A 27,071-nucleotide genomic window follows, 5' to 3' on the forward strand; every position below is an offset into this window, starting at 1 on the left:
CTCACAGCCCCCCATCTCGCCTAGGTGCTGGAGGTGGCTCTGCTGCTGGGCCTCATGGGCCGGGCTGTGGCGGAGCAGGCGCGCCTGGTGCTGTACGGCCATGGCCACTGGGAGGAGGTGCCAGCGCTGGCCGGGTCGCTGCTGGAGAACGTCCAGAGCCTGCTCCAGCAGGTCCAGGTGGGAGCCCCCCGTCCCTCTTCCCCGCCTGTCCCCTAGCTCTTCCCCGTGCCCGCGGGGAGTCCCCCGCCGGGCCCAGCCTGGTACCACATCTCACCCCATCTCTTTCCCAGGCCACAACGCAGCCGAGCAGCAGCTCTAGCACCGTCAGTGACGTCCTCTGGGACCTGGTGGCTCGTGGGGAGCCGGTGAGTCTGGGCTGTGGATCTAGAGTCGGGCACTGGCAGAGCTGGGGGGGCAGGGCTGGGTTAGCAGAGGCTGCGCATCAGGAGTGAGGGGCACTGGCAGAGCTGGAGGGGCTTTGGGCTGGGCTGGCAAAGGGCTGCGGGTCGGCAGTGAGGGGCAATGTTGAGGGTGGGGGCCCACGGCTGGGCGCAGACTGACAGTATCCCCTCCCCCCCACAGGTGGACACCCTGCTTGTGCTGAGTCCCAGCTCTGAGGCCCCCCTGGCCGGCCCTGCCCTGCGGCTGATGCGGGATCGTGTCGCCCCCCACTGCCTCTTTGTGAACCTCTGCCTAGTTCCCTGGGGGTATGACCCTGCCCCTCCCTCTCCCCCACACCCCGCTGTATCCCCTTGGGGGTGAGGACACCCCCTTGTTCCCTGCCTGTAGCCTGCGGGGTAGGGGGTTCTAGGGCCTTGCCCAGGCTATGCCCTGGGGGTTTCCAGGAGGGGAGGGGGGATCCCTGGGACTCCAGGGGGCTGGGGCCAGGGGCCTCTCTGTGGGGAGGGGAGGGAGCATTCCCTGTGGGCAGGGGTTCCCTGTGGCTTGGGGAGGGGGCGGGGCTCCCTGTGGCTCCGGGAGAGTTCCTTGGGGTGCCCCACGGCTGAGGCGGCCCCGCCCATGTCATTGCAGGCTCCAGGGGACCCCCGCGGATGAGGTGGAGCTGGCTGGGTTCAGTGAGCAGGTGCTCAGGTGAGTCTCAGCCTTACAAGATGGCGGGTGGGGGGGGGGGGTCACGTGAGCCAGGTGTGTAACTGCCCCCCCCCCACGCAGGTTCCTGGCCGTGCGCAGCGCCTCCGGTCTGCTGGAGCACGTGGGCAGGATGGACGAGATCCACGGGCTGCCCCCCCAGCCAGGGGCGCCCTGTGGGCACCCAGAGCTTCCTCCCGCCTCCCCCGCCCCCCGGAGCAGGTGAGAGGTCAGCTGGGCCTGCGGGCAGTCAGGGGGCTGGGAAGAGAGCAGGCAGGGGACTGATTCTCTGGGGTGTGGGAGGGAGTTGTGGGGGGGGCCTAGGGCTGAGCTGGAGAGGGAGGGATCGGGTTGGGTGGTCTGGGACTGGTCCAGGCGAGGCGGGAGACAGTGGGGCCCATCTGGTGGGGAGGGACTGGGTTGGTGGGTCTGGCTCTGGTCTGGGAGGGGCCACCGGGCTTGGAGAACAATGGGGCCTACTGGGGGGGCAAGGGCCGGGGAGGGGAAGAGGGGCCTATTGGGGGGGTACAGGTACTGGTGGGGGGCAACAGAGGGACCCATCATGGGGCAGGGGCCAGTGGGGTGGTGACAGAGGGGCCCATCAGGGGGGCAGGGACCGGCGGGGGCTGGGGCCGGTCCAGGAGGGGAGTAGGGACTTGTTAGGGGACAGAGGGGCCCATCGGGGGGGCAGGGGCCGTGGGTGGCTAGGGCCCGGCCGGGCTCCCCCAGCCGGGGTCTGATGGGTCCCTCCCCAGGTGGCGCAGCGTCCGCGTGTTCATCTCGTCGCCAGTGCGGGACATGCAGGGCGAGCGGGACGTGCTGCTCCGGGCCGTGCTGCCTGCCCTGCGCGCCCGTGCCGCTCCCCACCACTTGGCACTGCAGGAGATCGACCTGCGCTGGGGCATCACCGAGCAGGAGGCGCGGCAGGAGCGGTAGGCGCTCACCCTGCGGGCGGAAGGTTCGGGGCGGGAGGGGGCACTGTGCTGAGGGGAGTCTGGGGGGAACTGGGCTGAGTCAGGGAGCTGGGTGGTGCCATGCCGGGGTGCGGGGCTCGGTGGGGGGCCCCCTTGGTGCTGACCCTGGTCTCTCTGCCCACACAGGCAGCTGGAACTGTGCCTCTCGGAGGTGGCCCGGAGCCAGCTCTTCGTGGGCATTTTGGGAGACCGTTACGGCTACGTGCCCCGCGAATACGCCCTGCTGGACGCCCCCCAGTACGAGTGGGTGAGCACTGCCAGCACCCCGTCAGTTGTATCGGGGTGCAGGAGACAAGAAGACGGTGCCCCTCGCACCTAGCTGGTGGCTGACACCGCCCTGCAGCCCCCTTGCCTGCGGGAACCTGGCCTCTGAGCCTTCCCTCACAGTTGGTGGAAACAGTGGGATTTTGCTTTATTTGACTCTGGACAGTCGAGTGTAGTGCTGTGGCCTCCCTCACCCAGCCTGCGGGACGGGGCACCCTGCACAGTGGCCTCTGGTACCTACTGGCATTGGCATTCTGCCACCCCACCCACGTCCCTGTGATGAGTCACCCCTCTCAGGATTGGGCAGCCTGGGAAGTGGCTTGTGATACTGGGCACGAGGCACGGTGTTGTCTTTTCCGTGGCCAGACGATGTGCTGCTCTCATTACGCCAGGGAGTGGGCAGTGCTCCCTGTGCCAGAGGGTTCCAGTAGTTGGTGAAATTGGTGTAGCAGTGGCATCGCTCCCACTAGGACAGTGTAAAGTCACTGGAGGGGTTATTCTGTCAGCCCACGCCTGGCTTCATAGCGTGTTGGAGCCTGCCAGGGTGTCCTGTACCCCAGGGGTAGAGGCAGAACTTGGGTGTCTCAGAATAGTGTTGGTAGGAGTGGTGGGATCCCTTCTGGTGATGGGGTGAAGCACAGAAGAGGGGCTCTGGTGCAGGCCTGTAAACATGCTGCCTAGCTTCATGCTCCAGAAGTTTTGCGTCCAGGGACAGGAGCCTCTGAGGTGGCCAAGGACGATGGGAAGTCCCCAGTTCTGCTGAGGTTGGTGGGTGAGGTGGGATCCAGGCTCATCTCAGCACAAAGCTCTTTGTGGCTGGCGCTGGCCTAGGCCTGCTGGCCGTGTCCACACAGCATGGAGCTCACAGACGCAGGGACCCATGGTGGAGACCAGTTGGGGGAAGCCGGGCATCCCACTTCACAGCGGCCCAGGTGTGTTTCTTCCCCATGATGCCTGTTAGTCTAACCCTGCCTGAGAGGCGTTCTGCCTGTGGGCTGGCGTGGCTGGCCTTTGCTTTGTGGCTCAATTGGTGGGAGTGGTGGGATCCCTCTGGGTAACAGGATTGATCCCACAACGTGGGGGCTGATGATGGAGTCCCGTGTGCCATCGCTGCAGGTGAAGTCGTACCCTCAGGGCCGCTCCATCACCGAGCTGGAGGTCATGCAGTTCCTCAGCAGCCAGCGCGACTCTGGTTCTGCTGCCCAAGCATTCTTCTACTTCCGCGAGCCAGATTTCCTTGGGTAATTGTGCACCTGTTCCCCTCCTATCCGGCCCCATGGCAAGGACTGGCTGGCTTGCGGGGGAGGGAGGGAATGGGACATGGGGCCTTTCCCCTCTAGGGGACACCGATCCGGCCCCATGGTGGGGGGCTGCCTGGCTTGGGGGATGGGGAACAGGGCCTTTCCCCTCTAGGGGGTGCCGATCCAGCCCCAGGGTGGGGTACTGGTTGGCTCAGGGGGCTGGGAAACGGGACATGGGGCCTTTCCTCTCTAGGGGGTGCTGATCCAGCCCCATGGCGGGGGGGCTGGCTGGCTCAGGGGGCAGGAACAGGACGCGAGGCCCCTGACCTGTCTGTGGTGGGGCAGGTCCGTGCCAGAAGCCTGGAGGGCGGATTTCGTGGCAGAGTCAGAGGACGCTCGTCACCGAATGGAGGATCTGAAGGGGCGTCTGGGCCAGCACCTGGGGGTGGCGTCTGTCAGCAGGTAACAGGCCAGGAGATTGGTGGGTGTGGTGGGATTGCTGGGCCCCACAGTGTCTCCCTCATGGCCTTGCTCTCTCCCCCTAGGTACTCCTGCCAGTGGGGTGGCGTGGCCCAGGGCCGGCCGTATGTCAAGGGGCTGGAGGAGTTTGGGGCCCGGGTGCTGCAGGATCTGTGGGGCGCCCTCCAACGCCAGTTCCTTCAGGTAATGCGACTTGCTGTCTCTGGCGGGGAGGGAGTGGGGCCTAGTGGTTAGAGTGGAGGGTGCTGGTTCACACTGATACCTGTGTCTGCCCCCGCCCCCCCAGGCTGAGTCGGAGCCCCCCGGGGGCGAGGAGGAGGAGGGGCAGGAGCTGCAAGACGCCTTCCAGGACTTCCAGCAGCGCCAGTTCTGTGCCCGGGGAAAGCTGCTGGGCACCGTGACCGGGTGGGTGCGTAAGGGTCAGCCCCCCCGCCGTGGGACAGGGGGCAGGCTCTACGTGGTGACAGGCGAGCCTGGCGATGGCAAGACTGTCTTCATGGTGAGGCTGGGGGGGGAGCCTTGGGGCATCCAATGGGCAATGGGGGGAGGAGTCTGGGGGCAGAAAGTTGAGGGGCTTGGTGATGGATTGTAGGCAGGGCCTGCAGGGGGCAGGGTCTGGGTCTGCTTCATAAAGCCTGGTGGGAGGGGCCTGGAGGAGGGGGGAGGAGCTTGAAGGCCTGGAGGGGATGGGTTGTGGTGGGAGAGGCCTGGAGAGGCCCCACCCCCAGCTGACCCACTGTCCATTCCCCAGGCGGCGCTGGCGCGGGAGCTGAGTACCCATCCCCCGGCCCAGGACACCTCCCCCACCCGCTGCCTGGTCGTCTCTCACTTCACCGGGGCCCGGCCAGACCAGGCCAGTGCCAGGGTGATGCTGAGCCAGCTGTGTGCCCGCCTGAGCCGCCTGCTGGGCCAGCCGGCCCCACCCCCTGCCAGCTACAGGTCAGGATGCCTGGGTTCCCTCCTGGCCCTGGGTGGGAGTGGGATCTAATGGTTCCCAGAGCGGGGGAAGGGGAGGTGGGTCTGGGAGCCAGACTCTTGGTACTGGGTGGGAGTGGGGTCGAGTGGTTAGAGCAGCGGGGCTGGGACCCAGGACTCCTGGATTCTCTCCCCGGCTCTGGAGGGAAGTGGTATCTAGGGGTTAAAGCTGGGGGCTGGGATGCCTGGGTCCCATCCATGCCTGTCCCTTGCAGGGGACTGGTATGCTGTCTGGAGTCCCTCTTGCCCGCAGTAGCCGGGTCACTCCGGGGAGCTCAGCGCCTGGCCGTGCTGCTCGACGGGGCTGACCAGATCCACGGGGACAGTGGGCAGCCCGTCTCTGACTGGCTCCCGGCGCGGCTACCCCCGGTAAGTCCAGCACCCCCGCCCATGGGGACCCCCCCCCAATCCCGCTCACCTCAACATCTGCTCAGCCCCTCTCTTCTCCCCGCAGCGTGTGAGCCTGGTTCTGAGCATCGGCAAGGACTCCGGACTCCTGGGTTCCGTACAGCAACGGGCAGATTCAGTCGTCATCCCCCTGGGATCCCTGGACCCCTGCGACCGGGCTGGGCTGGTCCGCCGGGACCTTGCCCTGTACGGCAAGAAGCTGGAGGAGACAGCGTTCAACAACCAGGTGGGGAGGTGCCTGGATGCCTGGGTCCTGTGGCAGGGGCGTGGGGTCTAGTGGTTAGAGTGGGGGAGAGGCTGGGAGCCAGGACTCCTGGGTTCTATCCCAGCACTGGGAGGGGAGTGAGGTCCAGTGGTTGGAGCAGGGGTGGGTTGGGAGTTGGACTCCTGGGTTCTCTCCAGCTCTGGCTGGGTGGGGTGGGGGCACTGGCTGTCGCTCAGGGGCTCCCTGCCTGCTGTGACCCCGTCTGTCTCTCTCCAGATGCGGTTGGTGCTACTGAAGCGCGGTGCCCGGCAGCCCCTCTACCTGGCTCTGCTCACCCAGGACCTGCGAGCCTTCACCCTCTATGAAAAGGTGCTTTAGCCCCGCAGGGGGACCCAGGCTTCTGGGCTGGTGGCGCAGGGCTCCCCCTTCTAGGGACCCTAGGGGAGGGGCTGGGACAGAGGGGGATCCAGGTTTGTGACACAGATCTGTTCCCGTGAGGGACCCTAAGGGAGAGGTCAGGATGGAGGGGGATCCAGGCATCTGGGCCACCGGCATGGGTTTTTACCCTCTAGGGACCCCAGGGAGGTGCCAGGATGGAAGGGGACCCAGGCGTCCGGGCTGGCAGTGCAGGACTCTCCCCTCTAGGGACCCCAGGGGAGGGATGGGGACAGAAGGGGACCCAGGCATCTGGGCCGGCAGCACAGGGCTCTCCGATCCCCTCAGGGTCCTGTGTCCCTCCCTCCAGGTCTCAGAGAGGATCCAGACACTGCCCCCAGCGCTGCCCGCCCTGCTCCAGCACATGCTGGGCTGCCTGGAGCAGGAGCATGGGGCCGAGCCGGTGGCCATGGCCGTCACTGCCCTCTGGGCCAGCAAGGACGGTAAGAGACAGCTGGGGGTGCTAGGCGGCGTTAATGGGCGCTGCTACCAGGCACTGCGCTCCAGAGCTGGTTGCATCTCAGCGCCTGTTTTTTTGAAGTGTTATATGTGGCTGTTCCCCAGCTGCCCTGCCCCAAAGCTGGTTGCATTTCAGCACCGGGCGAGCTGTCCGTTTGCCGTTATATGCAGCTGTCACTGAGCCGCCCTGCCCCACCCCAGAGCTGGCTGCATCTCAGCACTGGGTGAGCCATCCCTGGAGTAGGAGTCCCTGGAGATGAATCCCTGACCCTTGCTCCTCTGTCCCCCACAGGCCTGCTGGAGCGCGATCTCCTCGCCGTGCTCACCATGTGGAAGGAGCTGGGCGGGACACCCATCACCTGGGAGGGAGGCATGGCTGCTGGGGGCCACGCGGCGACCATCCCCAAAGCCCCGATCTATTCCCTGATGAGAAGCCTGAGGGGGTGAGTGGAGGCCAGGATTCCTGGGTTCTCTCCTGGCTCTGTGAGGGGAGTGGAGTCTAATGGTTACAGTTGGGTGGGTGGGGCTGGGAGCCCAGACGCCTGGGTTCTCTCCGGCTCTGGGAGTGGAGTGGTGGCTAGTGGTTAGAGCAGGGGGGGACTGGGAGCCCGGACTCCTGGGTTCTCTACAGCTCTGAGAGGGGAGTGGGAATTGGGGGGCTGGGATCCCGCATGCCTGGGTTCTCTCTGGCTCTGGCAGGGCCCTGGGACCTGGCCCTGAGTTCTGTTGCAGTCCGTTGATGGCCAGGAACCAGTGTTCTCTGTCCCCTGTCTGTCCCCCCCAGGCTGGCGGGAGTGTGTGGGGCCCCCTCGGAGGCCCCTGGCTCGCGGCTCCACCTCTGTGGTGCCCCCCTGCGGACGGCGGTGGAACGGCGCTACCTGAAGGAACCGGGCCTGGAGCGAGCGGCTCATGCTCTGATAGCAGGTCAGGGAGTCGCCCTGTGGGGTTCAGAGCCGGGGGAGGCCCCGGGGGGGGTGTGGGCCGGGCCTGTGACACCCCCCTCCCCCGGGCCGGGGGGTGCTGAGCATTCTGGGTGACAGTCTCTCCCCCACCCCCAGCTCATCTCTGGAAACTCTGCGACCCGTACGTGCCCCGGAGCTTCCAGGGCAGCGAGGCCGGGCCCCTGGTGGCTCTGCCCTACCACCTGGTAGGTATGGGGCACTGGGGGGGCCTCGGCAGTGGGCAGGGTGGGGGCTGGGTGGGGGGGCAGGATTGGGCAGATGGGGTGAGGTGGGGAACTCGGGAGTGGCTGGGCAGGAGCTGGGGTGGGGCAGGAGGGGAGGGTGGGAGGCAGGGGATGGGGCTCAGTGTGGCAGGGGCTGGGGCTTGGCGAGGGTGGGCTGGGTGGGCAGAACCCCTGGGTGACCCCGCTGTCCCGGCAGGTCTGCGCTGGACGCCCCGACCTCCTGGGCTCCCTCCTGACCAACCTGCACTTTGTGGCAGCCCACGTCCGGCTGGGGCTGCTGCCCGCGCTGGGCCGTGCCTATGCTCTGCACGGTGAGCAAGGAGTGGGGGGCACCTCTGGGGGCTGCTAGTCAGGAGCCAGCCCTGTGCGGAGGGGGGGCTGTCCACAGGGGCATGGGGAGGTGCCTTGGTGTAATTGTGGGGGGGCTGCTGTGGGGTTCTGGGGGGCTGGAGCTGCAGGGGGGGAATGGGAGGCATGGGGGGGCTGCAGGGGTCTGAAATGGGGAGGTTGGGGGCTGCCGTGGGGGGAATGGGATGTATGAGGGGGCTGCTGGAGGGCTGGGGGGAGTGGGAGTCATGGGGGGGCTGCCGGGGGGGGGGGATGGGAGGTGGAGGGGGCTACCAGGGGCTGAAATGGGGCTACCAGGGGGCTCCCAGGGTGCTGGGGGCTGTTGTATCCTCTGACACAGATGTCTCCCCTGCAGCGGGCAGTGCCCAGCCCCCGGGCGAGGTGGGCGCATTCCGTGCGATGGTGCAGGCGGGCGCGGCCCTGCTCTCCCAGAACCCGGCACTCCTGCCCCAGCTGGCAGCCAATGCTCCCGACGGCTCCTCGCTGGGCGCCCAGGCCCAGGCCCTGGCCCCCCCTGGAGGGCGACTGCTGCTCTGGCATAACAAGGCCCAGGACACCCCCCACCCCGACAGGTAACGGGGCCACCATGGGTGGGAGGGCCCCTGCCCCTCCCCCTCTCTCTGGATGCCTGCCCCTCCCCCCGGGCACCCACCTGCCCCTCACCACAGTGTCTGGGCGCCCCCTTTTCCGCCCATGCCCCATTCCCCTCCCCCCCGCCCAGCGCCCACCTGCCCCTCCCATGGGCCCTGGCCCTGCTCCCCCCCAGGGCGCCGGCCCTACTCCTGGCTGAGTTGCTCCATGGCCTGGGGCACCTGTGCTGGGTTGGAGGGACCCTTCTGTGACCTGGGGGGATGAGGTATGCAGGTCACATGGACTGGGGAGCGCTGCAGGGCTGGGAGCCTGGCTTGTGCGGGCTGCACATCTCTGCCTTCGGGCTGGGTCCCTGTGGGGTTAGGGAGCTCCATTGGGGGAGGGGAGGGGTCCCTGGGGGGCATGATGTCCTGGGTGGGGGGCTGCCTGTCTCCAAGCTTGGGGGCTGGGCAGTGCTGGGTGCCCGGCCATTCCGGGGCCTTGTTCCCCCCCTGATCTCCCCCCCCACATCCCCAGCATCGCCCTGGCCCTGCCTACGTCCCCCACCTGTGTGGCCGTCTCCCACTGCGGGCGCCAGGCTGCCGTGGGCAGCACCGATGGGACCCTGCACCTGCTGGACATGCAGAGCGGCCAGGTACCAGGGGTGGGGTGCAGGGCAGATTCAAGGGATCTCTGGCCATGGGAAGACACTGGGGCTGGTTGGTTTGGAGGCAGGGGCAGAAGGAGCTGGGGGGGCAGGAAGGGGAGGGGGGGCTAGGGAGCAGGAGGGGAAGCTGAGGGGGCAGGCTGAGAGGCAGGGGAGCTGGGGAAAGGCCAAGGGGCAGGCTGGGGTCAGGGGAAGCCGGGGGGGCAGGCAGGGGGCTCTGCAGGTTCACACCACCCCACCTTGCTCCCAGGAGCTGAAGACCCTGCTGAGCGGCGGCACTGGGATCTCAGCCTGCGTCTTCCTGGCCGACAGGACCCTCTGCCTGGGCACCTTCGCCGGGGGGCTGGAGACGTGGGCCCTGCGTGAGGGCAGCAGGTACTATCAGGGTGTGGGGGGAAGGGCTGCCCCTCCAGGGGGCGCTGGCCATGATACGGCCCAGGGGATAGTGGGGGAGCTGGTTTGGGGGATGATGGCGGAGACATCACATGAATCTCTCTCCTTTCCAGGCTCCTGGCTACTGATGCTCATCAGGGCCAGGTCACAGGCTGTTGTGTCAGCCCTGATCGCAGACAGCTGGCCAGTGTCTCCCTGGACGGGCACCTGAAGGTACCAGCTACAGTCACCCCCCTCCGACCTCCCTGTTCTAACCAATAGCCCCCACTCCCCTCCCCCAGCCAGGAGAGAATCCGGGCGCCCAGCCCTGGTTCTGACCCGCTGTTCCTGTCTCTGCCAGCTGTGGGACTCTGCCCAGGGGCACCTGACCTGGGAGCTGGATCTCTCCTGCCCCTTGAACTGTGCCGTCTTCCACCCTGATGGGCAGCTGGTGGCCACCGGGGGCTGGGATGGTGCCGTGACCATCCTGGGCCTGCAGAACCGGAGCGTGAGCTTGGTATGGGGCACAGAGGAGCGGGGCTGTGGGTTGGGAGTGAGGGGTAGTGGCAGGGCTGGGAGCCCAGGGCTGGACTAGCAGGGGCGGTGGATTGGGAGTAAGGGGCACCAGCAGGGCTGGGGGTGGGGAGGCTGGGCAAGGAGGGGCTGCGGGTTGGGAGTGAGGGGCACCGGCGGGTCTGGGGCCCCAGGGCTGGACTGGCAGGGGCTGTGGGTCGGGAGTGAGGGGCACCAGCGGGACGGGCTGGGCTGTGACTCTGGCTCCCCCTGCAGGTTCTCTCAGGCCATGATGCTTCCGTCCGTGCCGTGTCCTTCTCCCCTGCAGGCACCGTGCTGGCGTCCGGCTGCCTGGCCGGGACGGTGCGTCTTTGGTCCTGGCAGGAGGCCGTGAGCCTGGCCACATTCCCGGCACACCGGGGCTTCGTCTCCGAGGTCAAGTTCCTCTCCGGGGGTCAGGTCCTCCTCACGGCGGGCGAGGACACAAAGGTGCTGCGGGTTGGGACCGGCAGAGCTGGGTGGGGGCATGGGTCGGCTAGCAAGGGGCTGCGGATCGGGAGTGATGGTTGTCGGCAGGGCTGGGCTAGCAGGGGGTCTGGGTCGGGAGTGAGGGGCGCTGGCAGAGCTGGGGGAGGGGGCAGGGTTGGGCTAGCAGGGGCTGCGGGTTGGGAGTGAGGGGCACCAGCAGAGCTGGTAGTTGTGGGGGGGGGGGCATGTAACGATGCTGGTTCTGGCGGGACTCAACTGAGAGTGCCAATTCAGGACAAATTGCTCAAAGCAGGGCAGTTATAGCCCAAGGCTGGCCTTTCTGTGCACACCAAGGCAAACCAAACCAGCCAAACAGAGAAGACTTTGGTTTTACCCCCCTGGCTAACCACAAGTCACACAAGCAATTCCCTAGACACTTCAGTTTCCCAGTATCCCCACCAGTGCCCCTTGTTATGGGGACAGATGGTTATGAAAACTAATACCACAGGGAAAGAAAAAAGGTTCTCCCAATCCCAGAGGACCAAGCCCCAGACCCAGGTCAATATACAAATCAGATCTTACCCACAAATCACGCTGCTGCCAATCCTTTAGAATCTAAAACCTAAAGGTTTATTCATAAAAGGAAAAGCTATAGATGAGAGCTAGAATTGGTTAAATGGAAACAATTACATACAGTCATGGCAAAGTTCTTGGCTCAGGCTTGCAGCAGTGATGGAATAAACTGCAGGTTCAAATCAAGTCTCTGGAGCACATCCACCGCTGGGATGGGTCATTCAGTCCTTCGTTCAAAGTTTCAGTGTCGCAAAGTCCCTCCAGAGGTATGAAGCAGGATTGAAGACCAGATGGAGGAGCTGCAGCAGCTTTTTATAGTCTCTTGCCATGTGGTCTCTCTTTCTTTCTCCCAAAGACAAGCTGTCCCTCACATGGCCTGGAAACACCTCAGAGTTCTCTCCATAGGCAGGTCCCTGCACACCTTGCTGAGTCCCCAGGCGTGTCTGCCTTCTCTCAATGGGTCACTTGTATAGCTGATGGCCCTTAATGGGCCATCCAGCAGGCTAGGCAGAGCTGACACCAACTTGTCTCGGGTGTCACCCAGAAGCATAGCATACGTTTGAACTACAGACAGTATAGAGCCAATACTTATAACTTTAAATACAAAAATGATACATGCATATAGACAGCACAATCCTAACCAGCAAACCATAACCTTGTCTTAGACACCTTATTTGACCGCCTTTATACAAGATTTGGTGCCACTACAGGACCTTGGTTGCAACCATGTTCTATATGGTCCCAGTTGAAGTCCATAACACGACTGGGGGGCACAGCGCTAACTTCTGATCTGTGGCCTAGGTCCAGCTCTGGCCGGGGCACCTGGGCTGTGCCTGGGGCACTCTGGGCTCGGGGCCACTTTCTCCAGCCCTCTGCGTGGCCCCCAACCCCGCCGGCACCCTGCTCGCCGTGGGGCACCATTCAGATGATGTTTGGGTCTACAGCACCCCCTGGGGTAAGCGCCCAGATGCCTGGGCTCTGTCCCAGCTCGGGGGGGATGAGGTCTAGTGGTGTGGGGGGGTGCTGGGAGCCAGGACTTCTGGATTCTGTGGTTGGGTGGGGGCTGGGAGCCAAGATTCCTGAGTTCTGCGGTGGGGTGGGGGGTGGGAGCCAGGACTCCTGGGTTCCCTGTGGTGTCAGCCCCACTCACTCTCCCCTCTCCCCGCAGGCTCGGCCGGGCGGCGCTGCCCGGCGGGGGGGGTGGCGGTGCCCAGCCTGGCCTGGCTTGGGGATGCCGTGCTGGCCGGAGGCAGCGGGGATGGGACCCTGCGTGGCTGGGTGTTGGAAAGCGGCCCAGCCTGCCCCCTGTGGGAGCTGCGGGGGCACGAGGGGGCTGTGCTGGGCCTGGCCGCCTCGCCCCAGCTGCTGGCATCTGCCTCGGGTAAGGCTGGGGGCAGAGGGGGCGGATGTGGGGAGGGGCTGGGGGCAGGGTGTTTCCAGAGCAGTGTGGGGGAGATTCAGCGGTCATTGGCGGGGCTGGGAGAGCCCAGGGACTATAGGGTGGGGGGCAGTATGGGGAGGGCAGGGGTGGGGCATTGGGGCCCAGAGTCTGACCCTCCCCCCCCCCCAGAGGATTTCACCATCTGCCTGTGGCTGGCTGACACACTGAGACGGGCCCTCCTGGACCCTCCACCAGCCCCCCTGGCCATCCTGAGGGGCCATGCGGCCGCTGTCACCTGCTGTGCCTTCAGCCCCGACGGCCAGCACCTTGCCACAGGGGGCAGGGACAAGGTGAGGGGCGTGCATGCTGTGAGATGGGCACTAGGGGGCGGTGTGGGGCAGCTCTGCTGTGAGATGGGCACTAGGGGGCTGTGTGGGGTGGCCATGCTGTGAGATGGGCACTAGGGGATGGTGTGGGGCAGTTGTGCAGCGTCCGTGCTGTGAGATGGGCACTAGGGGGCGGTGTGGGGCAGCTGTGTGGTGTCCGTGCTGTGAGATGGGCACTAGGGGGCACTGTGAGGCGGCTGTGCTGTGTGATGGGCACTAGGGGATGGGGTGGGGCAGTTGTGCAGCGTCCGTGCTGCGAGATGGGCAGTAGGGGGCGGTGTGGGGCAGGCATGTTGTGAGATGGGCACTGGGAGGCGTGGGGGAGCGGACGTGCTGTATCTGTGCCTGTCTAACCAGCCCGTGTCCCTGCAGACCCTGCTGTGCTGGGATGTGGGAGGCCCTGCGCCGGGAGCCCCCGCCCTCTGGCGCTCGCTCCCGTTCTGCCACCGTGACTGGCTCAGCGGCTGTATCTGGGTTGGGCCCCTGCTGGTGAGTGGGGGGTGGGGGGGTGTAGCTGGGAGGGGGATGAGTGGGGCAGGCCTCCCTCTGTCTCTGCCTGACCCCTGCCCTTCCTCTGCCCCCACAGCTGTCCTGCTCCAGCGATGGCACCGTGCGGCTCTGGGACCCGGCAACTGGCCAGCGGCTCCGTGAGTTCCTGCCCCACTGCGGCCCTGTCAGCACCGTCCTGGCCACGGTATGGACCCGGGGGGTGGGAGCGGGGGCACGGTGCCAGGCATGGGGGGCACTCTGTCCGTTCTCCTGGGCACAGGCCCATCCCTGATCCCCTCTCTCGGTGCAGGCCGGGCGTGTGCTAGCGGTGGGCCGCGACGGGACTCTGGCAGCGTGGGACATGCTGGGCGTGGAGCTGACCTGCTTCCTGGCACACCCCGGGCTGGTGAACCAGGGCGCCAGCTTTGTGGGAGCAGGTGAGTGGCTGGGGATGGGGCATTGCCCCCTCTGGTGCAGGTCTGACCTCCAGTGCCCCCTGCCCTCCCCCAGTGCCCGTCTCTCCGTGTCTCTCTTCTCCTGCAGATGACAATTTCATGGTGGCCACGGCTGGGTGTGACGGACGGGTGCAGCTCTGGAGCCCCTTTGAGGTGAGATGGGACCCGGGAGCTGTTTTCCCCCCCATGGGGACCCTGCTCTAGGGCACTGGCTGCCCCCCACCCCCACCTCCCGCTAACTTCTCTCTCCTGCCTGTAGTTCGGCCGCCCGCGGGCATTGGTGGGGCACAGTGCCCCGGTGTGTGGCGCTGCCGTGAGCCTGGCTGCTGCCCGTGTCCTGACGGTGTCGGGGGATGGTTCTGTGCATATGTGGGCAGCACCATGGCAAGCGGGTAAGAGACTCCTTCACCGGATACCCCACCCCTCCTAGAGCCAGGGAGAGAACCTTGGAGTCCTGGCTTCCAGCCCTCCCCTGCTCTAACCTACCAGATCCCACTCCACCCCCAGAGCTGGGGAGAGAACCCAGGAGTCTTGGCTCCCAGCCTGTCTCTCTCCTAGCAGGAGGCGCCGAGGGGCCTGGCTGGCACTGTGGGGCCGTCTCTGCCCTGGCCTGGTCTCCCGACGGGACGCTGGCAGTGTCGGGTGGGGAGTGTGGGGAGCTGATTGCGTGGGGGGAGGCGAAGGCCCTGGCTGCAGTGCAGGTAGGTTGGAAGGGGGGATGGGGAGACAGCAGGGGTGAGGGGGCAGTGGGAGGCTGATGAGGGGAGGGGGGAAGGCGGATGGAGTGGGCAGGATGGGGGCAGGAGGAAGGTTGTCAGGGTGGCGGGGGGAAGGTGGGAGGGGGGCCTCAGTCCAGCCCCCACTTACCCCCCTCCTACACAGGCAGGCTCGCGTGGTGTCTGTGCTCTCGGCTTTGCCTCCTCCTGTAGCCTCCTGGTGGCAGCGGCGACCGGGAGCATCTGGTTGTGGGGCCTGCACGGCGACCCCCGTCCCGGGGCCCTCAGGTGAGCTGCAGGGGGTTGGGGGAGTGGGGCCGAGCTGGATGCCTGGGTCCCTTCCTGGCCCTATCTCTCCCTGGGGGGCAGGGAGGGGAAGGGCCAGGCCATGCCCTACCAATCCCCGTTTCCTATACCAGTCTCTGCAGCTGGCCTGGGCCATGCACTTATTGCCTCTCTCTCTCTCTCAGCCTGGAGCGTGAGCACCCCCTGTGGGACGGGGCAGTTCCCGTTACCTGCATGGGGCCGGCCGGTGCCCCTGGCTCCCTGGTCCTGGGGCTGGCGAACGGGGAGGTGCTGCTGTTCAGAAACCACTGGACAGCACTGAAGCGCCTCTGGTGAGAGAGTGAGTCGGGGGGGGGGGGGGGGGAGCCTGCAGCTCCTTTGGTGAATGGGGAGTTCAAGAGGGGAGCAGTCTCTTCTGCTCCTGGGTCTGACCCTCGTCTCTGCCCCTGTAGCTTAGTCAGCCCGGATGCCTGGGTTCTGGACCCCCCCGAGTACCTGTTTGACGTGGCTGTGACCCCGGATGGGCAGCTTCTTCTGTGGAAGGGGGTGAGAGAACCCACCCTGTACGAACTGGTGAGTGACTAGGGAGAGAACCCAGGTGCCCAGCCCTGTCCCGTCGTCCTCCCCCCCACCAATGCACCAGGCCCCACTTTCCTCCCAGAGTCAGCAGAGAACCTGGGTATCCCAGTACCCAACCCCGCCCCCCTCCCTGCTTCCCACCAACACACTAGCCCCCGTAGCAGAGAACCCATGAGTCCAGGTGTCCAGTCCCCCCCCAGCGCACTAGGCCCCCACTCCCCTCCCAGAGCTGGCAGAGAACCCAGGAGTCCAGGTGCCCACACCAGTGTTGTTTGCTCTATAGAGGGTCGGGGAGTCAGAGGAACTGGAGAAATCCTGGGAGGCCGAGATCCGCCTCTGGGATCGGGATACAGATGCTGACTCCAGCTGGTTCAGCAGTGCCTGGCTCAGCCCCGGTGAGTCCCGGCTCAGGAGCGAGGGGCACCAGCAGGGCTGGGGAATGGGGCAGGACTGGGCTAGTAGTGGGTTGCGGGTCGGGAGGGCAGGGCCAGCAGGGGCTTTAGATTAGGCATGAGGGGCAGTCGGAAGTTTCAGCTCTGTTCCCTTGCAGACTCATCCCTGCTCCTCGCCGGCTCCGACGGGATGCTCTGGACTCGGGCTCTGTGGAGCAAGGAGGATGATGCAGCCGAGTCCTGGAGCAGCGAGGGGTGGCAGCAACAGCGGGTGAGCCTATCTGCGTCGGGGGCCCATCCCTCCTTCCCTGCTGACAACAGCCCGCTCTGCTCGGCAGTGTGTGTGTCTTCCCTCTGCGGCCGTTGTCAGCCCAGCAGATGTTTCCCTCCTTGCGGGTCAGCGGTGTGGTCAGTAGGGTCCAGGGTTAACTCCCAGCACAGCCAATGACAAGAGAGTTATCCCCATCCTTGCGAGGGGCTGGGCCTAGAACCAGAGCCGTTCCTGTCTGGCCACTGCTGAACCCGGTGCAGGCCAGCTGCAGCCTCAGGTCAGCTTGTGGGGGCTGGAGGGTTCGTTCTCTTCCCTGGAAGCGGCAAGTCTGGGATAAACCCTCAGGGCAGCTGATGGTACGACCCCTTTGGGCTGGGGCAGGGGCCTTCTACACGTTAACCCTTTCATGGCCTGTGCCCCTCAGATTCACAGCGCCAAGGTCACAGCGCTGCACAGCTGTGGGGACATGCTAGTGACGGCAGCGCTGGATGGAGACGTCAAGATCTGGGAGCACGCCACGGGGAGACTGGTAGGTGGCATGAAATGATGATGTTCCTCACTCCTGATCCGCAGCCCCCTGCTGGCACAGCCCTGCCCCCATCCCCCCAACAATGCAGGTGCCCCCTCACTCCCACCCCGCAGCCCAGCCCTGCCAGTGCCCCTCAGTCCCATCCTGCAGCCCCTGATAGCCCAGCTCTGCTGGTGCCCCTCACTCCCAACCCACAGCCCCAGACTCTGTCTGACCCCGGTTCTCTCTCTGCAGCTGGGGCAGTTCCGTTGCGCTGCTCCTGTGTCCTGCCTACAACCCCGGCCTGGTCCAGCCTCCCAGCTGCTCTTGGCTGTGGGCGACATCCTGGGCAACGTCTATTTTCTGGAGTGGGCCTGTCTGCGGGGGGACGAGGAAGTTGGCCAGGGCCTGGCCCCCCTGGGTGACGAGGCTGAACCCCAACCCGTGTGAGCACCAATGACACAATAAAGCCACCAACTGAGCTCCAAAGAATGCGGCCTTTGTTCAGCTGTCCCGTCCGAGCGCCAGCCCCAGAGCGAAGGGGGGGCTAAGAGGCCAGAGACCTGTCTCTCCCCGCCCCCCCCCACCGGGTCCCTTGAGAAACTTGGTAACGATCAGGCCCCGGGTCCCCACCCTCGTGTTACCGCTTCTGGCCTTTCCATAGGGCTGAATGGGGGCAAGAGGATCGCAACATTGTATCTCAAGCCCCCATGCCTAACTGGGGGGAGAAACACCCCCTGCTGGGCTTAGCCCTGTCCCCCCTTTCCAGCATGCTGCCCCCTAGTGGCTGCAGCTAGAAATGCAGCAGGGCGCAATCAGGGACGGGTACCAAATTTATTGCAGTAGGAAGGCAGAGGGCCATTTCCCCAGGAGGCACGCAGGGCCCCTTACCACAGCTGCACGAAGTTGAAGCGCACTTGGAGCAGGTAACGCATCCGCACCTGGCCCGGGTCGTAGACGACAAACTCGTTGTAGTTGAGGGTGGAGCCGTGGGGGTTTGTCACGCCCGTCTCCACTGCTGGGCCCAGGGGCACTGCAGCCCCATCCCTAGGGGCAGATGAGCCAGGGGTCACAGCAAGGGAAGCTCAACCCCGCCAGCTGCCCAGTTCTCTCCCCCTCGGCCCCCATGGCTCCTGGGCTGTATGGGTTTGCTGCTCTTTCCCCTGAGCCCTCTGCTGGCTGGCACCAAGCAGCAGCTGTGAAGGGCACCTGGCTCCGCTTGACCCACTGCACCAGGCTGGGTTCTCCCCTCGCCAGCCTTCACCCACTGCCCTGAGCTGGCAGCTGGGTCAGCCCCCGGGCTGGGGCTGAGCTGTTCAAAGGCGACACCAATTTCTCCTCTGGGCCTGGAACCAAACCAGGGGGGGTCCAGGCTGGCTCTAAGTGTCCCCATCAGCTTGCCTGGGGGCACAAAATAAACTGGGGGGGCCCTGCAACAAGGAGCCCCAGGAAAGCTCCCCAAAGCAGCCTCTCCTGGGGCCAAGCGAGTCTCTAGGGTGAGCAGGGGTGATGGTGCCCCCCTCTAGCACTGTGCCAAGCCAGAGGGAGGTGATCCAGGCTGGAGCATCGTGCCACAGGGCAGAGTTTCCCCTCAGACCGTCCCTACCGGGCCCCCATCACTCAGGGCAAGCGCGATGGGGTACCAGCCCTGCCCCAGTACTCACAGCATGACGCTGTTGGCGGGGGCGGGCGCTAGCTTCCCCAGCCCCTTGGTACTGTGCTTCCCAGGTGGCAGCTTCCTGGCCTCAGCATTTGCCTCCAGCAGCTCCTGGCACTCGCCCAGGGCCACCTGCAACAGGAGAGGGGCACCAAGTCCACAGCTGCCCGTCCACCCTGTCCAGAGCGGGGAGAGAACCCAGGAGGCTGGGCTCCCAGCCCCATCCTGTTCTAACCACAGGACCCCACTCCCCTCCCAGAGCCAGGCAGGCTCCCCGCAATGTAGCTGGCCCTGGGGTGGTGCTCACCTCGCACAGCAGCAGCAGGCCCACGTCGCGCTGGCGTGAGGCGAAGCAGTAGTTGGCGCTCTTGGACGACATGTCTGCAAAGTAGATGCCCTTCCCGAACTGGGGCGGGGGGCAGGGGCCAGTCAGGGATCTGAATGGGAGGGGGCTCGGAAAGGGCCGAGGGGGGGATAGGCAGGTGGCAGGGTAGGCAGCTGGGAGGGGACTGAGTGGGGGGTGGGGAGATAGCTGGGGGCAAGGGGGAATCTCACCATGTAGCCGGTGACAGGGGCCTCAGGGGGCGCCACTCTCAGCCCCTGGCTCAGGATCCCCACCCAGTTGCCCAGCCTGGAGCCGTGCCACAGCAACATCCTGGGGGGAAACAATGGGGGGGGTGAGCCCCATTCCCAGCCCCCAAACCTTCCCTCCCATGCCTAGCCTCCTGCCCCCTCCCCTCCCCAGCCCCTTTGCTGGCTAGGATCCAACCCCTGCCCCACCTCCTGCGCCCAAGCATGCATTGGCTCTAGCGCTCAGCTCGGAGGGCAGACAGACGTAACCCCCCAGGCCCAGGACAAATTACCTCTTCCACCCCGTGCTCCCCCCAGCTGCTCCTGCCCCCTGGATTACTGGCCCCAGGACACCCCCCAGCCCAGCCCCCTGGATCGCTCCCCCCAGCCCCTCACCGGTTGGGCAGGCTGGTGCAGAAGGGGGGCTCGCCAGCCCGGCGCAGGGCAAAGGCCTCCAGCAGCTCCATGGAGTAGTCACGGTGGGTGGGCGCATGGGTGGAGAGCAGGTACCGCTCCAGCACCTGGGGGGAGCCATGGGGTCTGAGCCAACCCCAGCCCTGCCCCCCTCCCTACCTGCCTGGCCCCCTTCAGCCCCACATCTTCAACCTCCCCTCAACAGGTGCCCCTGATCACTGCCCCCTCACCAGCCCCACACTGCCCCCTTTGCCCAAACCCCGCAGCTGCCCCCCAGCTTCCCCACTGCTGGGCCCTCCCAGCCCACGCAGCCCCCTGACCTGGAAGTGGGCGGAGTCCCGGTCCAGGGGGCGGAGCTCGCAGCCCAGCTTGCGGTAGCTCTGGTCCAGGGGATGCTCCTGGCCGTGCAGCTCCAAGTGTGCCAGCCTGATGGCAATCTGGATCTCACCCAGGGCCTAGGTGGTGGGGCGAGTTGGCGGGTCAGAGGGGGATGGACAGAGAGATGGAGGGACAGATCCTCACTCCCCTCCCAACTCACCTCCAGCAGCTGCACCTTCTCCTGAAGCTCCTGCCGTGTCCGGATCAATGGGGGCGTCCGGAGCCTGGGGATGCGGGGCAAGGGTGTTTGGTTTTTTGGGAGTAGAAAGTTGCCAACCCTAGGCAGGGGGCACTCAGCAGGGTGGGGCATGCTGGGAAGGGTGCCAGGGGGCATGAGCAAGGCAGGAGCACTTGTGGGAGGGTAGAGGGGGGGCACTGACCCAAAGTCATGGGGCACGCGGGTGTAGAACTCGTTGCAGGCCTCCAGCAGGGCCCGCCCGGTGTCCCCGGCTCGCAGAACTGCCTCCACCTTCTGCAGTGACTGGAACCCAGCACGGATCTGCTCTGCCGTCAGCTTCCCTGGGGGGAGTGGGTCAGAACGACCAGCACCTGGCACCCCCCAGGGGCCCCTGAACTACCCCCAGATCCCCTGCCCCCCAGAGCCCTCCCCAACCAAGCCCGGATCTGCTGTCAGCTTCCCTGACAGAAGTGGGTCAGAACCACCAGCGCCCATGGGGGGGGTCCTCCAACTCCCTGCAGATCCCCTGACCCCCAGAACCTCCCCAACCCCAGCCTGGATCTGCTGTCAGCTTCCCTGAGGGGAAGTGGGTCAGAACTGCCAGCCCCTACGCCCCCATCCCTTCCCCCACGCCCATGGGGGGCTCACCAAGAGGGGCCTTCTTGGTGTCATACTTCATCTCCAGCACCATCTCCTCCATGGCCTGCAGGTCACAGACCAGCCCCAGCAGCGCCTGCACTCGGGGGTCTAGCTGTGAGGCCAGCTGGGGCTGGGGGGCCCCCGCGCAGCTCAGCTCTGTGGCCTGCAGGGGAGTGGTTACTGCATCTCCCAGCAGTGCCCAGAGCACCCCCCTCCCATCACCCCCCATCGCTCCCACGGAGGTGGGACACAGGGCTTACTGCTTCCCCACGCCAGCTGGGGGATCTGCATGGGGGTCACGGGTCCACGTGCAGGTCGTATGGGGCAGGGGGTTGTGTGTGTGGGGGGGTCACACTCACAGGGGGCCGGCTGTCTATGTGCAGCTTGCATGGGGGGCCTGTAGGGGGACTGGGAGATGAAGGGGGATGGGGGGCTGTGGGAGGGGGTCACACTGGGGGTCGGCTGTCCATGTGCAGATCTCAGGGGGGGTTGTAAGGGAACTGGGGGCTGTAGGGAGGGTCACACGGGGGGTCAGCTGTCCATGTGCAGGTCATAACGGGGCTATGGGGGGCCGTGGGGGGGGTCACACTCACAGGGGGTCGGCTGTCCATGTGCAGCAGGTCGTACTTGCCCAGCACTTTCTGGAAGTTGCCCCGCTCGGCCCAGTGGTTTTTGGTCTTGTCGAGGAACCTGGGGAGAGACCAGAGAGGAGGGCGAGGAGGGGGCAAGCTCCAAGGGGTTTGGGGGAGAAGATAGGGACTTACTTCTTAGTGAAGATCTCCTTGGCCTGGGCGAGGTCCCCAGTGCAGGACACCAGCATGTGCTGGCCTGGCCGCCCCACTGCAGGGACAGGACAGATGTGGTGATGGGGGGGCACTGCCCCGCCACCCCAACCCCTGCCACATCCCAGCCCCTGGCCACACACCCCCAGCCCTGTGCCCCATGCCTAGTGCCCACGACACTCACCCAGCCCCCCCATGGCCCCCGCCCCGCTCACCGCGCCCCCAGCGCATCCAGACACTGTAGCTCCGCGACCCATCGTCCTCCAGCAGCTGTAGGATGTAGAACTTGTTGTTGTTGAACTGGAGGTTGGTCTGGGGGACGGACGGACAGACATGGGGGCTGAGCGTCAGGGACAGGGCTGGGGGCGTCTCTGCCCGCAGCAGCCCTCCTTGTCACAGATCCTGGGCAGGTGGTGCCCCTGGCCAGCAGGGCCACAGTGCTGCACTCACCTGGTTCAGCATCACGTCGTAGACATCGTCCCCTTCGCAGTAAACATGGGCCTGGGGGAGAGATAGGCACTTTCTGAGCTGCAACTGACCCTCAGAAGGGATGGGATGAGGGGCAGTCCCTTCTAAGGGGCGCTGGCCCCTATCCCACCCCAGTGGGGATTGACTGGCTCAGGGGTGTGGGGCTTTTCCTCTCTAGGGGGCGTTGGCTCTGATCCCGCTCCAGGTCAGGGATTGGCTGGTTCAGGGGGGTGGGGGCTGGACAGCCCTGGGGCAGGAGGTCTTGCGTTACCTTCCCCAGTTTAGCCAAGCACTCGGGATCCACCGGCGCCTTCCCCTTCACAATCAGGGTCTTGATGACCTCTGGGGTTGACAAACAGAAAGGGGGAGGGGTTAAGAGATATCAGTGCAGGGATCCTGGGGACCTGAGCCAAGGTAGGGCCTGGCGCACGAGGAACAACGGAGCTCCAGCCATGCCACTGGCCCCTTCCCAGGCAGCCACAAGGCCGATGTCTGCGCGACATTTGGAACAAGGCCGGACCATGCACTCCTAGCACAGGATAAGGGAGGCGCTTATAAATCACACCCGTTTCCAAATCAGCTTGGCTGCCTAACTCGCACCCAAGAGTTGCAAAAGAGCTGGCCGAGATAATCTCTGACCTGCTGGCATTCATTTGAAATCAACCCTGGGATAGCGGGGACATTCCCAAAGAGCAGACGGGTGCAGCGCAAGTGAGTAACTTTAGGCTGGTTAGCCTGACGAAAAGCCTGGGCAGAATAACACAAAAGCTGATACGGGATTCACACGACCCAGGTTAAAGCACAGGAACCTCAACAAGGCAGGCAGGTTTCACAGAAAACAAACAAAGCTGATCTCATCTATTAGTGGCATTACGGGTTTTGTCGATACAGGGAACTTTATATGGTGTGCGACTTGGCACTGTGTGACCTGACTGAAAACCAAGCACTGCAGGCTAGTGACAAAGTGCCCAAAACACGGATTAAAAATTGGCTAACTGACAGATCCCCACACATCATCGCCGTTGTAGCCAGGACACTTTTGTCGGTGATGCCGGCTGGTGGAGGGGGAAGTGACGCCAAGACGGCTACACAGAAACACAGAACGAGGCTGAGCATGGACCAATGCGAAGTGACTCCTCCAGGAGCAGTGAGGTGCTGGGGGACAGCTGGGATTCCTGGACACACATTTTAGATGCTAAACTATTGGAAGGGGGAAGAGCCATAAAACCAGGGCTGGAGCAAACAGCTGGCAGAGAGAGGCTGACAGAGCGTGGGCGCTGTAGTTCGCCACCCCTCACCTGTGCTCTCTCCCCCGGCTCCGGGGTTGGGGCTGGCCCCACCATCCCGGGGTCTCTTTGGTGCTGAGGGCCGTTGTGGGGACGAGAAGCCAGGGATGGAGCTGGGCTCAGATGCCCCATCGTCATCCACAGCATCTGTGGAGAGAGGCCACAGGTCAGAGGGGGAGGGGAGGGTGCCACACCCCAGAGCTGGCCGCATCTCAGTGCCAGGCGAGCCACCCTGGGCGTCGTCGCTATGACCCAGCTATGCCTAGCATCAGATTCTCCAGCCAGCTCCCTGGGGGATGATTAACGACTAACGAGCTTACGCTCTGATAGCGAGGCCTGCCCCACTCCGGGTACCTGAGACCTGCTCACCAACCGGAACTGGGCCCTGGGAGCCTGAACCCCTTCCCCCAGCTTCCCACAGAGCCCGCTCTACCCACTAGGCCCCACTCACCTCCCAGAACCAGGGAGAGAACCCAGGAGTCCTGGCTCCCTTCGTACCTGACTCCCTCCGTTCCATCCGGCGCTGGTATCCGGTTCTGACGTTGGTCTGGGTCATCTGGGCCGTGTCCAATGTGTAGCGGGTCCGGCTGAACGTCACCTCTAGGCTGGGCCCCCCGTTGCCACGCCGCACACCCTCCAGCGCCAGGCAGGTGTCGGCAGGGTAGGGCAGCCACTGCCCCTCTTTGTCCCCCTGCCAGCACCACACGAAATCTGGGCCGCGGGCACCCTGTTAGCTCCCTGCTGGCACTAACCCCTAGGGGGCCCTGCAGCTCCCAACCTCTGGGGCAGTGACTGTGACGGGGCATTGAACCCAGGTGTCTAGGTGGCTGTGCAGGGTGTTCACCCCGGGGGGCCCCCCAGCTCCCAGCATCTGGGGCAGTGACCGTGACTAGGCATGGGACCCAGGTGTCCGGATAGCAGAGCAGGGTGTTCACCCCTAGGGGGCCCCATAACTCAGGGGAGTGATCAGGACAGGGCATGGGACCCAGGCGTCCGGGACAACACCGCTCCCCCAACCAGGGGTCCCTGGGCACTCACAGGAGTCCTGGTCCTGGATGGCTGCTGCCACGCATCTGTCCTGCCCCGTCTGTCCGTTCTGCTGCACCATCCGCCGCAGGTCCACACAGGAGCCCACAGTCACGCTGGGCTTCCCTGCCCTGGGGGGAGATGGAAGCAGCTCAGGGCCTGTGACTCCCCCACCACAGCCCAGGTCATGACATGCCCCCGCCAGGGTACTCACCTGGCCGCCTGTGTCAGTACCTCGCTCTCCTCAGGCACGAAGCAATGCCAGGTGCCGCCAGGGTCCTGCCACTCCCAGCGCAGCTCCAGTGCCAGGCCCACGTCTCCTACCTCGGCTGCCCTCCGCTTCCGGCTCATCCTGGGAGTGACAAGGGGGCTGGTGAGCAGAGAGAAGGGAGGCAGGGATCCACAGACTGTGATCCCCAAGCCATATAGCCCCATATGGACCATTCTACTGCAATCCATACAGCCCTGTATGGACCAGCACCGCTCCAGGCCATATAGCCCTATACAGACTATCCTACCGAAATCCATACAGCCTGTATGGACCAGCACAAACACATCCCAGGTCATATAGCCCCATACAGACCATTCTACTGCCATCCATACAGCCATGTGTGGACCACCCCCCCTTCCAGGCCATATAGCCCTGTACAGACCATCCTATCAAAATCCATATAGCCCTGTATGTACCAGCACAACCCCCGCCCCCAGGTCCTAGAGCCCCAGATGGGCCATTGTACTGCAATCCACAGAGTCTCTTACCCACCCCTCCGGCAATATAACCCTATATTGACCAGGCTACGGCAATCCATACAGCTTTGTGTGGATCAGCGCCCCCCCCCATTTAACCCTATACAGACCAGCCTATGGAGATCCACACAGCCCTGTATATACCAGCAAAACCCAGCCCTGTATGAATGAGCATGTCCCCTCCCGTCCCCTGGCCAATCACACAGCCCTATATGGACCATCATAATCTACGGAGCGATCCATGAACCAGTTCCCTCCCCTGCTGCAACTCTGCAATAGCTCCGGACCCCACTGCGTCCCCCACCCCCAATGCAATCATAGAATCATAGAATATCAGGGTTGGAAGGGACCCCAGAAGGTCATCTAGTCCAACCCCCTGCTCGAAGCAGGACCAATTCCCAGTTAAATCATCCCAGCCAGGGCTTTGTCAAGCCTGACCTTAAAAACCTCTAAGGAAGGAGATTCTACCACCTCCCTAGGTAACGCATTCCAGTGTTTCACCACCCTCTTAGTGAAAAAGTTTTTCCTAATATCCAACCTAAACCTCCCCCACTGCAACTTGAGACCATTACTCCTCGTTCTGTCATCTGCTACCATTGAGAACAGTCTAGAGCCATCCTCTTTGGAACCCCCTTTCAGGTAGTTGAAAGCAGCTATCAAATCCCCCCTCATTCTTCTCTTCTGCAGGCTAAACAATCCCAGCTCCCTCAGCCTCTCCTCATAACTCATGTGTTCCAGTCCCCTAATCATTTTTGTTGCCCTTCGCTGGACTCTCTCCAATTTATCCACATCCTTCTTGAAGTGTGGGGCCCAAAACTGGACACAGTACTCCAGATGAGGCCTCACCAATGTCGAATAGAGGGGGACGATCACATCCCTCGATCTGCTCGCTATGCCCCTACTTATACATCCCAAAATGCCATTGGCCTTCTTGGCAACAAGGGCACACTGCTGACTCATATCCAGCTTCTCGTCCACTGTCACCCCTAGGTCCTTTTCCGCAATATCCTAACCCTCCGTGCAATCTGCCCAGGACCCTTACTCCCTGCGCCCAGAACACCCCCTCCCCCACGGCATGCCCCCAGGCCGCCACTGCAACCCCAGCCCTGTTGCACCCCCAGGGTCGCCCTGCATTCCCCCTCAACCCTCCCCCACTCCAACCCCAGCTCCATGGCACCCCGTAAGGTCCCTCTGCACCCCTCCCTCACTGCAAACCCACCCCCTTGCACCGCAACCTCTCCCTGCACCCTTCCCCCAATGCTCACCCGCCCCATTGCACCCCCTTAGGGTTCCCCTCCCCCCACCTGGCGGCGCGGCGGCGGCGGCGGCGGCTCCCACCCGCGCGCGCGCTCCAGGAAACGTTCCGGTAACCGAACTCTCGCGCAGCCCACCGTCATTTGCATATCGCTCATTTGCATTAGCTCCGTCCCCTGCCCCTGCGGTCGCCGGCGTGGAGGGGCCCGAGCCCCGCCCCCTAAGCAGTCGGGCGGGTTGGCGCGCAATGCATTATGGGAGACACACCCCTAGCTCACCCGATCGGCGACACTCAACGGCGGGCGGAGCCCGGGCATTTGCATAGCGGGGGTGGTGCATGCTGGGAGCTCGCGCTCCCCCTTAGACCCTCTTTAGACCCTTCTTCTGTGCAGACGTGGAAGGGGTGCGATTTGCATACGCCATGGCTCATGCCGAAAGTTGCTCCACTCGTTCACCGTCTCCTGTAAACTCAGAATATCAGGGAGCGTTATATAGCCCCTAACTCTGCAGGGGCTGCCGCTCAGAAGGTGACCAATTCATACGCCCGTCTCCAAGGCCATACAGCGCTATATGGGCCCTGCAACCTCCCAACAGCCAGTGGTTCAGTGCGATGGGCCTGGGGGGGTCCCCAACCCCACTCAGCCTGCTTCCCCTTAGGTGGACAGCGCTGTATGGATCCTGAACCCTCTCTACAGCCACCCTGTATGTGCCTTGCACCCTCCTTGCTGCCTGCCATAGGTCATATAGACCTGTATGGGCCCTGCAGTCTCCCCACAAACTCATGCAAACCAGCTGTCAGATGGGATAAACCCCCCTGCCATTCCCCCAGAGCCATGGGGAAGATAAAGTCACTGACAGTTGTGATGGGCTCAGATACTACTGTGAGATCCGGATCTGTGAATACGGCCCAGAGCTGCCCACCGACTGATATTGACCCAAGATATTGACCTGCTGCTTATTCCATGCAACCAAAAAAGGCAGGG

At 64.4% G+C, this 27,071-nt stretch overlaps 2 protein-coding genes across 19 annotated transcripts in view; one reads left to right on the forward strand and one right to left on the reverse strand.

Moving 5' to 3' along the window:
- Positions 1-17,175, forward strand: part of TEP1 (telomerase associated protein 1) — a 23,660-nt gene extending 6,485 nt beyond the window's left edge. For 3 of the 5 annotated variants that reach the window (XM_073308508.2, XM_073308511.2, XM_073308510.2), the window contains 42 exons: positions 25-177; positions 291-365; positions 583-707; positions 1,033-1,092; positions 1,174-1,311; positions 1,845-2,021; positions 2,190-2,310; positions 3,444-3,568; positions 3,914-4,030; positions 4,114-4,231; positions 4,335-4,547; positions 4,800-4,987; positions 5,239-5,392; positions 5,478-5,657; positions 5,913-6,005; positions 6,382-6,514; positions 6,823-6,973; positions 7,315-7,454; positions 7,589-7,677; positions 7,913-8,027; positions 8,420-8,636; positions 9,172-9,289; positions 9,552-9,676; positions 9,808-9,907; positions 10,035-10,190; positions 10,463-10,675; positions 12,029-12,182; positions 12,396-12,608; positions 12,798-12,958; positions 13,367-13,483; positions 13,581-13,688; positions 13,794-13,920; positions 14,027-14,091; positions 14,198-14,330; positions 14,497-14,639; positions 14,821-14,942; positions 15,125-15,271; positions 15,392-15,512; positions 15,802-15,913; positions 16,069-16,181; positions 16,606-16,710; positions 16,945-17,175. In XM_073308508.2, coding sequence (XP_073164609.2) covers positions 25-177; positions 291-365; positions 583-707; positions 1,033-1,092; positions 1,174-1,311; positions 1,845-2,021; positions 2,190-2,310; positions 3,444-3,568; positions 3,914-4,030; positions 4,114-4,231; positions 4,335-4,547; positions 4,800-4,987; positions 5,239-5,392; positions 5,478-5,657; positions 5,913-6,005; positions 6,382-6,514; positions 6,823-6,973; positions 7,315-7,454; positions 7,589-7,677; positions 7,913-8,027; positions 8,420-8,636; positions 9,172-9,289; positions 9,552-9,676; positions 9,808-9,907; positions 10,035-10,190; positions 10,463-10,675; positions 12,029-12,182; positions 12,396-12,608; positions 12,798-12,958; positions 13,367-13,483; positions 13,581-13,688; positions 13,794-13,920; positions 14,027-14,091; positions 14,198-14,330; positions 14,497-14,639; positions 14,821-14,942; positions 15,125-15,271; positions 15,392-15,512; positions 15,802-15,913; positions 16,069-16,181; positions 16,606-16,710; positions 16,945-17,139 — 5,730 coding nt within the window. In that variant the 3' untranslated portion in view covers positions 17,140-17,175. The remainder of the gene's footprint in view (positions 1-24; positions 178-290; positions 366-582; positions 708-1,032; positions 1,093-1,173; positions 1,312-1,844; positions 2,022-2,189; positions 2,311-3,443; positions 3,569-3,913; positions 4,031-4,113; positions 4,232-4,334; positions 4,548-4,799; positions 4,988-5,238; positions 5,393-5,477; positions 5,658-5,912; positions 6,006-6,381; positions 6,515-6,822; positions 6,974-7,314; positions 7,455-7,588; positions 7,678-7,912; positions 8,028-8,419; positions 8,637-9,171; positions 9,290-9,551; positions 9,677-9,807; positions 9,908-10,034; positions 10,191-10,462; positions 10,676-12,028; positions 12,183-12,395; positions 12,609-12,797; positions 12,959-13,366; positions 13,484-13,580; positions 13,689-13,793; positions 13,921-14,026; positions 14,092-14,197; positions 14,331-14,496; positions 14,640-14,820; positions 14,943-15,124; positions 15,272-15,391; positions 15,513-15,801; positions 15,914-16,068; positions 16,182-16,605; positions 16,711-16,944) is intronic. The other 2 variants (XM_073308509.2, XM_078848212.1) reach the window with 2 other exon arrangements.
- On the reverse strand, positions 15,755-26,338 carry PARP2 (poly(ADP-ribose) polymerase 2). 14 transcript variants are annotated; one of them, XM_073308514.2, is made up of 19 exons: positions 24,302-24,711; positions 24,100-24,218; positions 23,560-23,772; positions 23,074-23,208; positions 22,047-22,117; positions 21,758-21,808; positions 21,523-21,619; positions 21,290-21,365; positions 21,119-21,215; positions 20,535-20,688; positions 20,089-20,227; positions 19,869-19,932; positions 19,651-19,785; positions 19,313-19,437; positions 18,902-19,001; positions 18,654-18,752; positions 18,354-18,478; positions 17,581-17,736; positions 15,756-16,118 (listed from the first exon to the last, which is right to left on the reverse strand). In XM_073308514.2, coding segments are annotated over exons 1-19 (2,352 nt in total). In that variant the 5' UTR covers positions 24,697-24,711; the 3' UTR covers positions 15,756-16,117. The 14 variants fall into 14 exon arrangements, with proteins under 14 accessions (XP_073164618.1, XP_073164615.2, XP_073164621.2 ...); XM_073308520.2 differs by lacking the exon at positions 15,756-16,118 and adding an exon at positions 26,173-26,338 and having other exon boundaries at positions 17,510-17,736; positions 24,302-24,439; XM_073308524.2 differs by lacking the exon at positions 15,756-16,118 and adding an exon at positions 26,173-26,337 and having other exon boundaries at positions 17,510-17,736; positions 24,322-24,439.
- Positions 26,339-27,071: the final 733 nt, after the last annotated feature.

This window comes from Lepidochelys kempii, chromosome 13, assembly GCF_965140285.1.
Source record: "Lepidochelys kempii isolate rLepKem1 chromosome 13, rLepKem1.hap1, whole genome shotgun sequence".
In the NCBI taxonomy this organism is placed as follows: Eukaryota; Metazoa; Chordata; order Testudines; family Cheloniidae; genus Lepidochelys; species Lepidochelys kempii.